This window comes from Sander vitreus, chromosome 16 (genome assembly GCF_031162955.1).
Source record: "Sander vitreus isolate 19-12246 chromosome 16, sanVit1, whole genome shotgun sequence".
NCBI lineage: Eukaryota > Metazoa > Chordata > Actinopteri > Perciformes > Percidae > Sander > Sander vitreus.
The window spans coordinates 3,146,559-3,158,131 of NC_135870.1; the positions used below are offsets into that span (position 1 = coordinate 3,146,559).

General features: G+C 42.9%; 1 protein-coding gene across 1 annotated transcript in view; it reads left to right on the plus strand.

Annotated features, from left to right (window-relative positions):
• myo18b (myosin XVIIIB) overlaps positions 1-10,407 on the plus strand; it is a 79,911-nt gene extending 69,504 nt beyond the window's left edge. Inside the window, exons 42-45 of the mRNA XM_078271892.1 lie at positions 667-800; positions 3,888-4,058; positions 5,989-6,962; positions 10,257-10,407. Of these exons, the coding sequence (XP_078128018.1) occupies positions 667-800; positions 3,888-4,058; positions 5,989-6,952 (1,269 nt within the window). The 3' untranslated portion in view covers positions 6,953-6,962; positions 10,257-10,407. The remainder of the gene's footprint in view (positions 1-666; positions 801-3,887; positions 4,059-5,988; positions 6,963-10,256) is intronic.
• The last annotated feature ends 1,166 nt before the right edge of the window (positions 10,408-11,573 follow it).

Here is an 11,573-nt window from a genome sequence, read left to right on the forward strand (position 1 = left end):
ACACACACACACACACACACACACACACACAAAGCTTAGTATATGGCTAATTTAGCTAGCAACATCTACATGTTGTTCTTAGAACAGAAATGAATATGTAAATCGACAATTGCACTTGATCTTTGTCAATAGGTAACCTCCTCTAGGTACATACAATATACTTCAATATGATGACAAAAAATGAACAATATCTTAAAATATTTTAAGTGTTATGAACATGACCTACCACTTACAGGGGTAAGTTAGACTGGGAAGAACGTAACGTCCCAGATAGCAGACACATTTGGGACAAATGTGGGCCACTTTTGGCACTTACAGTTGCAAATGCCGTTTGAGCCAGATCTGGCATACACATAAGGGGGACCTGTGGCTTAGTTTTGGCAACCCCACTCACCCTGAGTCAACGCCATCATTCAAAGCCAAATGTGGGCCAAAAGAGAAATGCATATGTGGGCCAAAGATGGGGTGCGTCATTCTCTTAAAATCAACCGCGCACATATTTTAAAGGGGCAGAACACTAAACCAGAGTACACAAATATACACTTAAGTGGAAGCATTAATAACCATGTCACGTGTGCATGGAGATCGTTTTTGTCTCAAATCGCCGTTTGAAAATGAAATCGTAGCAGTGTAGATTGGCCCTTAATCTGGTGTTTGTTTTTGCAGGAGATGCAGGTGGAGGAGCTCAGCGCCGTCAGACAGACGCTGCAGGCCGACCTGGAGACGTCCATCCGTCGCATCGTGGATCTGCAGGCCGCGCTGGAGGAAGTGGAGTCGAGCGACGAGAGCGACTGTGAAAGGTAAGCGGCTACGCTGAGGGTAGGGCTGGGTATCGCTCCAAACTTTTCAATACTAATACCAATACCATGACTTTGATACCGGTTCCTAAACGATACTTTTTTCAATACCAATTTTACTAAACAAAAAGAAGTTACAGTATTACACATTACAGCACAAATCCTTTTTATTTCTATTTCAGCTCCTACTCAGTGAGTCCAGTCTCTGTCTAACGTAGAGTTTTTCCTGCGTGTCTCTACGATGTGTAACGTTAGACAGCCAATCACAAACATTATAAGATCTTGGTGGAAGCATGCTGCGTGCTTATTGGCTCACTGACGCTGATGAGATTTACTCCTTAGGTTATGACATTGGGTATTGAATGCTGAGGCATTTTTCGATTAAGCACTATTACACGAGAGGGTTTGATTTAACGTCATTATTGGCACGACAGTGATGCGTCTAGGGCCGATTATACAGCAACGGTTACGAACAAAATAAAAGTTATAATCAAACTCTATTCATATTGTGGGGCAATTCACTCAAAAAAGCAACAGAGAGGATTTCTAGTCCCTCCCTGTTTAGTCATAACCTGACTCCGGAACTTTCCGTTGGAGAACTTTTGGGAAGGGGCGAAAATACTGGTTAGCTGATTGGATAAACCATCTGTCTATCGCCACCTATGTTACCACCCATTTTCCTCTCGACTAGCGGAGCCAGTTGATATATCAAACTCTTGCCGAAACCAGTCGGGAGAAGAGCAAAAACATCTTTTCCTCCGAGAAAAGCCTCCAGCGCCGTTTTTTGCTCTTCTTTCAACGAAGGAATACTTTCTAATTCGGATAAAACTTGCGCGATAGCTACGCTCATCTCATCCGTGGAAGCCGCCACGTTGTTTAGTTTAACAGTTGCTTCTTGTTGTGTCACACCTAAACCCGCCTCAAAACCAATGCTGATTGGTCGATCGTTTGGCGAACAGCTCCAACTTTTCTCCATCTCAAGATGCCAGACTGATCTGTGAGTGGAAAACTGGAGCTCGCGAGATCAGGACGGTCTAACGAGGCTAGTTTAGTCAGCCAGTCATCTTAAACTAACGTTAGCTTTGTAGAGATCGTGGGATTTCCCAAACTGAATAATTACTACACATATAAACACCAAACTGCTTTGCTAGCTATATCCTGTTATAACTAAGATATCTGCTGAAAAAAATATTTTTTCCATGGATATATTTAGATACTAAACATCTTCAAACAACAGAGACGATTTCCTGTCCCTGTATAATGTGAGTCAGCAGCTAACTTAAGCTAACGTTAGCTTTGTGGAGATCATGTGATTTCCCAAACTGAATATCTATCACACATATTAACACCAAACTGCTTTGCTAGCTCAATATTGTTGTAACTAAGATATCTGCTGAAAATAATAACTTTTCCATTGACAGAAATAGCTCCTGTACGTCTGTACAAAGTACTAAATCCCATTTAGCAGCTATTTTCAAGACAGCGGCGAGTCACCGGCACAGCTTACCCAAAACATTTCCCGCGAAAGTTAACTTCAGAGCCTTGTAACAAATAAGTCGTTTAAGCCGATGAATCGCTTTATATACTAGTTGGAGAGCTTTTGTGTGTTCCACTGTGGTTCCTCAATTACTTTTACTACAGTTTTTTAATTCAACTCCGTAATGTTGACCTAGAAATGGCGGAGTGATAGTTTTAAGTGATGTGCCAGGTGCTCAAATGGCTCTGGGTGTGCTGTCAGGCTGATTTGAGCACGTTCTAAATGTCTAGTTGACCAATCAGATTGCCTGGTAGGATCTCCTCATTGTATAATACTCAATACTTTAGAGGCAATTCGGTCAGGTGCCTAAAAAGTATTGAGTTTGGTACCCAGCCCTGACTGAGGGAACATCTCCTCTGCCTAAACCGTCAGGTCTGTTTGTGTAAAATCAACCTTTTCACCACTCTGCCCTTCACTCCAGCGTTCAAACAGCTGTGGAGTCGTTGACTCGAAAGAAAGACCTGTAAGAACCTCAGGAATGTGTGTGTTTGTGTGTATGTATATGTGAGCTGAACATTGCATCAGGCCTTGAAACATCATGAAACATCGCATCTACATCTCTCTACAACTAGTTTTGGCTGTTGAAGTGGTTGCCTCCGAAAACGCATACCGTGCACTACATACTCAACATGCATACTATTGTTCAACGTACTTTTGTGTAAATAAACAGTCGTGTGTACCTTTTTCGGACGCACTGAGCTGTAATAATTAGGGTTAGGGTTACCCTCCTTGTCGTTGGAGATGCAGAACCATGGTAACCCCTGCCGACATGTGCTCTAGCAGCATCGCCAGATAACGTTTCAATTACTAAAAAAGGAAAGCAACTAGACCAACAATCGCAGGTGACAAAATCACAGATTGTTACGTATGTACAAATTTAAAATAAAGCGTTTTTGATGTCACAGCGCTGCCTTGGTTGCTGTCCATTTGTCTGTTTCGAACGTTGTTGTTGTTACTACTGCATTATGGGAAATTTATGCCGGCGTAGTGTCCACTGTTTGCATACTGAAACATTTCACCGGAAATAGTATGCTATTCATGTACCATTGGTTTCATACTTTGGTTTCGGACATACTAAAAAATGTCACACTGTTTTAGCTACTACATAGCATGTCGGACGCAAACAGTGTCTTTTTTTATTGTACCACTGAGGTGATATCTTGTTCAGAGTGGCTTTAAGATGCTCAATGTGAATCCAAAGCTTCTTCCACATATTCAGCATATTTCGGGACAGATCTTGATGTGTCAAACCTTAGACGAAGCTTTTTACCTGCATTGTTTCAGTTGAAAGAATGATGCAAGTAGATGCAAAGAAAGACAAACTCGATGCTTCGACTGCGAGTCAAACTCTTGCCTCTGACAGATGATCAGAATCTCTCAAATGAGGATGCAGCCTGAACTGTAATCCTCCTCTGACTCGCAGTGGAATCATCAGCGGTTTGTTGAGCTGCAGTCTGTAACGTGCGTGCATGCTTACTGTAACATATGTGCATGTTTTACCATGCTAAAGCAAAGGAGGGGAGCTGTGATTGAAGTGTGATTTTGCCCTGCAGTGACTCGGTGTCCAGTGTCGGGACAGAGGATGTAGGAGTGGGGATTCGTCATTGGCTAGGCGTGCCCAGAGGAGCGTCCCGTGGTAGTGGCTCTCCCTACGGCAGCAGTACCATCAGCAGCCAAGGAGGGCGCCAGTCTGTCACTGACACCATGAGCACGTACAGCTTCCGGTAAGCCCCATCATTCTGTTTTATTTTATTTATAGTGTCAAAATTAGGGATGCACCGAATCTAGGATTCGGCTGAATATTGGGCTTTTTGACGGGGTTCGGTTTCTGCCGAACCTTAGAATTTTTTTCCACCGAACCCTACGCTTGCACTACACGCGCTACGCTGGTCGACGTGATGACGCCGCCGTTGATTACAGGAAGGTGTTTACGTAGGTGGAGCGTTCAATGCAGCAGGCTGAGAGGAAGTGGAAATGGAACTGGTGAGCAGAAAAAGTGTTGTTTGGCAGTACTTTCAGTCAAAAGAAGGCCATTCTAGTCCAGCTGCATGTTCAATCTGCAATGCTGATTAGTCTGGTGGTGGCGAGGATCCTAAACAATACACAACATCACCGCTGTTACAACATCTGGTATGAAACATCTGGAAGAATACGAGCTGAGCATGAAGGAATCTACAGACAGCAGCCAAAATGCAGCAACTTCAGGTACGGCAAAGGAAGGACAGTCACTGTTTGCTTCATTAATGTGTTGACTGTGTTAATGGACTGAGGACGGGACGAGGATTCGGTATTCGGTTTCGGATTCGGCAGAATCTCAACCAGTGGATTCGGTATTCGGCCAATCCCCAAAAATCTGGATTCGGTGCATCCCTAGTCACAATATAACGGAAGTTATCTCAGGACACTTTACAGATAGAGTGGATTTAGACCACATGCTATAATTTACAAACACTTTCCCAACAATTCCCCCTCAAAGAGCATTTGGTGCGATAGCTACAGGCAGAAACCTCAGACAGAACTTGGCTCTTGATGGGCGGCCATTTGCCGCGACCGGTTGGCTGATTACTAATTAAACATTTACAGATGTTTGTAGAGCTGCATAAGAACTGGAACTGAACTATTTCGATAACTGTATCATTATAATTGTTTCAGATATCTTTTAAACAAAAGTGACAAACGTTCTCTGCCGATTTTCTGTTTTTCTTTTTCATAGATGACAGTAAATTGAGTATCTAATAATTAGGACTGTTGGTCATACAAAACAAAAAGCAACTTTTAATTTCATAGACGTCTTGGTACTCAAAATTTTGCACATTTCATGCTCTTCGTTAAAAGGTGCAGTAGGTAAGACTTATAAAACTACCTTTCTGTCATATTTGCTGAAACTGACCCTATGTTCCAGTAGAACTACATGAAGCAGGTCATTTACAAAGAAATCCAGCTCCTCCACAGCTCCCTGTTCAGATGCACCAATCAGGGCCGGGGGGGGGGGGGTGTCTAACTGTTCAGATGCACCAATCAGGGCCAGGGGGCGGTGTCTAACTGTTCAGATGCACCAATCAGGGCCAGGGGGCGGTGTCTAACTGTTCAGATGCACCAATCAGGGCCAGGAGGGGATGTCTAACTGTTCAGATGCACCAATCAGGGCCAGGGGGCGGTGTCTAACTGTTCAGATGCACCAATCAGGGCCAGGAGGGGGTGTCTAACTGCGTGTCAGTCACTGCTCTGCACACGCATTCATTCTCCCTTGTGGGGGGAGGGGCTTAGGAGACCGTTTTGGGCTTTAGCAGAAAGGGGGGAGGGACTGAGAAGTTGTTGATGTTCAAATTCTTTGGCCAAGTCCTGGATCTTCACAATCTTACCTACAGCACCTTTAAACCACTGTACATATATTTTAATTTGAAAACTTTTCAAAAATGTTTTTGATTTTGTATTTTTGAGTCTTAACTTGACTGCAGTACTTTTGGTTTTTCTCTTACTTTGTTTATTGTTGTAGTTATACATCAAAATACCAAGGCACACTTTTTGTATGATAAACCTGATTCTGACTAAACCATTAATTGATTAAGAAAATAATCTGCATATTAATCAATCTGTCAAAAATATGACATGGGCTTTTATGACAGATGCAGTGTCTCTTTTCTCCCTCTGAAGTTCCTGTGTGGACCCTGATGACGAGCGCTCTGAGGCTGGCGGAGGGGGAACCAGAGGTCCCGGTCGCGCCCCGTCCTCCTCTGCCCTGTCTGAGCTGCTGGACGGACTCCGCAAACGGCGAGCTGGCGGGGACACCGGCGACGGAGCCGGCAGCACTGTCTCCCTGCCGGTGTATCAAACAACGGCGGCCTCGACTCTCAGACGGCGAGCCTCGGCCCTCTCTCTTGGCCCAGGCGACCTGCAGGAGCCCCGGCCCGGCCCCGGCATCCTCAAACCGCCTTCCCCGCTGCTGCCTCGCGCCACGAGCGCTCGCTCCATCGGTGACGCTGAGACATCGGTCGGCGCCTCCTCTACAGCTGGAGCCAAACTCTCTCGCTTCAACTCGAGTGATTCTCTGTCTTCGCTTCCCTCGCTGCCGCGCCTCTCCTCCTTGGCGTCCTCCCTCGCTGCTCGCCACCACCCCCCCTCCCTGTCCATCCCGGAGGAGGACGCAGTTCAACCCCGCCGATCAGTGACGGCCTCCGTGGAGCGCTCCCCTCAGCCGCTGAGGCGGTGCATGCTGGGGAGTCTCGCTTCGGAGGACGGAGGCGAAGGCTCTCTGGGTTCAGAACCCATGGTGTTCCAAAACCGCCGGCTGATTGAGGATAGCGGGCGCGACGAAGCGGCATCCGACATCCTGCCCGCCATCCGTAGAGCCCAGTCCGCCAGCAGCCTGGCCGGCTCGGTCAGAGGAGGCAGGAGGGCACTGAGCGTGCACTTTGGAGAGCTGCCGCCATCGACCCGCAGCAGGAAAGGCTCCGAGACGGAGTCCTCCAGCTCAGGGGGATCAGGGGGAAGTTCCCAGGGCGGGGGGCCCAGACGCAGGATTGAGAGGCCACAAGGAGAGAGACTGGAGGCGGAGGGCAGTGAGGGCGGAGACGTGGCTTCGGTCATGAAGAGATACCTTAAAAAGGAGACTGACTAAAGCAGATGAGGTGAGCTCTCAGGGTCTTTATTTAAAACCACAGAGGGGATTTTCTCCACACTCTTTAATTTAGATTTTCTTGCATCAGATTGTTTTTTCAATCAAGGGCCCAGTTTCCCAAAAAGCATCTATCTTACAAATCTTAAAAGGTCTTTCCAAAAAGTATTATGACTTAAGACTAGGGCTGGGCAATATTACATTACAGGTCATTTAGTTGATGTATCGCAGTGGGAATCAAACCCTGGTCTCCTACGCCCAAATGTGTTATATCCACTGCGCTATCACCACCCAATATATTGATATTATATTGACATCGGTATATGAGACTACATATTGACTTAAATTTTGGATATCGTAATATGGCATAAGTGTTGTCTTTTCCTGATGTAATATCTGAACTCACTAGACTCTTCTAGCTGTTTTATTATTTGCCTTTAGCCACTTAGTCACTATATCCACATTATTGGTGATCATTTATTAAAACTGTCATTGTTAATATTTTGTGAAAGCAGCAATAGTCAACCCTACAATATCGCCGCAATATCGGCATCCATGTATTTGGTGAAAAATATGATATTTGATTTTCAATATCACCCAGCTCTACTTAAGACGCTATTTAAAAAGTCTTAATCTTCAATGGACTTCCTTCCACTAACATGAATTAGAAAGGAGTGAGCTGAAAGCTGCACACTTTGTAGTTTTTATACTGAGTAATTACTGAAGTATACACATTTCTTTTTGTCATTTACAATATTTTTCACTTTGTCATTGTATTCTTACGTTAGCGGTGTGGCACTACGGATGGCAACGTACAATGTGATCTCATGGGAAGGTGTATGTATAGGACTACGTTTCAGCATATTTTGCTTAACTTTCAGCTTTTCGCATGTCAGTTAACAACCCGTTCTCATTCCCAACTCGTTTGTTTTAAACGTGTGGTTAACGTTGTGAATTCAAGCTAAACTGCTTGGTTAGGTTTGGTAAAACAATTGCGGTATGGTTTAAAATGAGTTTGTTACATAAATGAAGTTGGGTACATACAGTCGAGTCAACATTAGTCTATATCCACGACGTTCCACTTCCGAGATTGCTCCGGTGCCGCAGGAAATTCTGTCGGATGCATGTCTTTACGCCGATGTCCGTTACCTTCCTCTGTCTCTGTGTTGGCGTTCTAACCTCCGGTGGATTTGTGAGGACTATGGTTAACTGCTCCTCAGATCTCTGCAGGGTAAATCCAGACAGCTAGCTAGACTATCTGTCCAATCTGAGTTTTCTGTTGCACGACTAAAACAAGCTTTGAACGTACACATGTTCCACGCTCTTTATACTACATCACAACGTAAGTCAGTAGAGCCTAAATGGTGTGAAATGACACGCGAAAAGCTAGAAATGCGTTGTGATAACATGAAATTGGCATGTTATTCATACGCCATTTGGTGACACCAGACTGCAATGTCAGTCTGTCTAGCACTTTGGTCCCAACTGAAATATCTCAACAACCGTTGGATGGATTGCAATGCAATGTTGCTTCACACATTCATGTTCCCCAGAGGATGAATTGTAAAAACTTTGGTGATCCTCTGACTTTTCCTCCAGCAAAAGCCACCGTGAGGATCTTTTTTTTTTGTAAAATGTCCCAACAACTATTGGGTTGATTTCCATGAAATGTAGTCCAGGCATTCATGTTCCCCTCAGGATGAATCATAATATATTTTCAGCCAGCGCTGTCATCAGAATCATCAACATTTCAATGTTTCCAACACTTCGGTTTTGTCATCGTTTCAGCAGGTTTCACCAAGTCAAATTCCAGACTTTTTAAGACCTTTTTAAGACCATTGTGAATGAAATTAAAGACCTATATCGCAACATCACTTAAGCCCTAAATTCCGTTTCTTCGCTAAACTTGCACTCCCCCAAAGCTGATGTCTGTGGTACAATCTGAAAGAGACTAGCACCAATAACACGAAAGCTGATTATTTAGACGCGTGAAAGAAAGAACTGAAACACCACGGAATAATAAAAAAAGAGCATTAGAGGTAGCGTTGTACTGACCTAGAACACAAGACTTTTTAAGGCCTCATTTTGATTTTGAAATTTTAGACTTTTTAGGACCTTAGGACCCCGGGGAAGCCCTGTTTATGACCAAACACCTGCAGAGCTAAAGACATCCCATCAATTTAGCAGAGGCTGAATGTGACTGCAAACTGAAACCACGGAGATAAATCAAAAAGTAATCGTCATTCATTTGATTTTATGGTTACGAGGGTTGTAAAACATGTGACGTCAGTTTCTCCGAAATGAGAACTTGTACTGCGGAGAGAAGATAAATATCTCTCAAGTCGGACTCTGACGTGGTGATATTTTTAGTCCCCCGATTCAACTTACAGTGCAGTGATTCAATGTTCACACTTGGCATCTTTTTGAACAAGAAAAAGTTGACTAGGGCGCTTTTGTAGTAAAAAAAATAAATAGAAAAGCTGGCAGCGTTTTGGTTCCAAAAAGCAGCCAAGAGCGTCTTTTGTTGCTATAACAACAGCTACTGCTACAGTATCCCAGTGGAGCGGTGCTAACGTTAGATAAAACAAAGTGGTGGAGCGAGAAAGAACAAAGAGAGAGAGAGAGAGAGAGAGCGGGGTGCTAACGTTAGATAAAACAAAGTGGTAGAGAGAGAGAGAGAGAGAGAGAGAGAGAGAGAGAGAGGGGTGCTAACGTTAGATAAAACAAAGTGGTGGAGCGAGATAGAGAAAGAACAAAGAGAGAGAGAGAGGGGTGCTAACGTTAGATAAAACAAAGTGGTGGAGCGAGATAGAGAAAGAACAGAGCTCGAGAAAGAACAGAGAGAGAGGGGTGCTAACGTTAGATAGATAAAACAAAGTGGTGGAGCGAGATAGAGAAAGAACAGAGAGAGAGCGATGCTACTAACGTGCAAGTTCCCTGTACAGGGAGCACACGGTTATATCATATAACTCGCTGTGCTCCGACTCCCATTTTTTCTTGTTGTTATGGAAACGACAGGTCTGGCTTCTTCAGAAAAGTTTTTCGCCCTGAGCTGCAGAAAAAGACGCCAGCACTGGCGTTAAAAAAACTCTGGCCTTTTTAAAAAAAAAAAAAAAAAGGTTTACTCCACATAATGTAAAACAGACACTGGCAGCTTCAAGTGTGAACATAGCCTGAGGTGTTTGATGAATACACGCCCAGACCTGCATACAGTATTCATGGCTGCACATGCACAGTTTACCCCTCTCTCTGTTCCACAGCATCCTTTCTGCTCTGACAACTGTCTTTGTCTTTTCTCTTCCATCAGACTCTTTGTTTGTCCACATCTAGACAGACTGAAGACTGCAGTCAAGGCTGAACGAAAACACTTCACAAGCTGACTCTTATTAATGCCACCTGAAAATACATTTGCCCTCAATCAACTGTATTTTCAGATGAGCACTGTTTGTATATGAATAAAAAAAAGAAATGAAATTAACCTTTCGCTTTGTGAATTTATTCCATTTATTTCTTATATTTGACATTTGTCTCACTTCATATGCAACTTAAAGGTACAATATGTAACATTTCCTCATTAAAAGGTCTAAAAAGTACTACCATATGTTATATACTTTGTTTCCAACAATGTTCAAACCCAAAGAAATCGATTATTTTAATTACGGTAAGGTTACCTTTAACATTTGATCGCCAAATATTGTACGTTTAAATAACTTAAATGTAATTTCTTCCATGGTTTGAATCTTCTCCATTTATTTTCAGCTGTGGATGCATGGACATGCATTATAGTTTCAAAGCAGAGATCCTTTAAACTATAAGTAAGTATTTACACTGAGTTTCTGTTGGTATTCTACAAACTAATACAGATACTTTCAAAGGAGGCTGTCCTACAGTGTCCCAATATTGGGGGGTAAATAAATAAAAATATGCAGTGGTGGAAGAACATATACTCAAATACTGTTCCAGGTAAGCATAATAGTACATTATTCATAGGGGCCAACTGCTTTTATTTTAAATACATTTAGCTCATAATACTTATGTACTTTTACTCAAGTAAACGGTTGAATGCAAGACTTTTACTCGTTAAGTATTTCTAAAAGGTTGTTTTGTTACTTTTACTTGAGGCACATTTGTAATTGTTGCAGTTACATTATAATGATGTATAATTTGGACACATCAGGAGAAAATTAACTTTGTTTCAGACGTGTTTCTGTTTCAGGAACAAACTCTCGTGAGATCTGGCAACACAGAGAAGCTAACGTCAGCTAACGTTCGTGAACGCCCTAACAAAACTAATCTCCGTGATGCTAAATATGTCTTTTAGCTGTGTAAATATCTAACGTTAGCAAAAAACTAGGGCTGTCAATCGATTAAAAAATGTAATCAAATTAATTACATACTCTGTGATTAATTAATCGAAATTAATCGCATACATAATTAACGGTGCCTGAACAGATACTTTTTAAGAAAGTAAAGAAAGAAAAGGAAAAAAAAAGGGTATTAAACAACAGTCGGTGACATTAAAGAACAGCTTGTTTATTGCTAAGGCCATATGGTCAAAATGAAATGATTTAATAATAATGTATAACAATAACAATAACTTATTTCACTAGTAAATTGCTGTTGA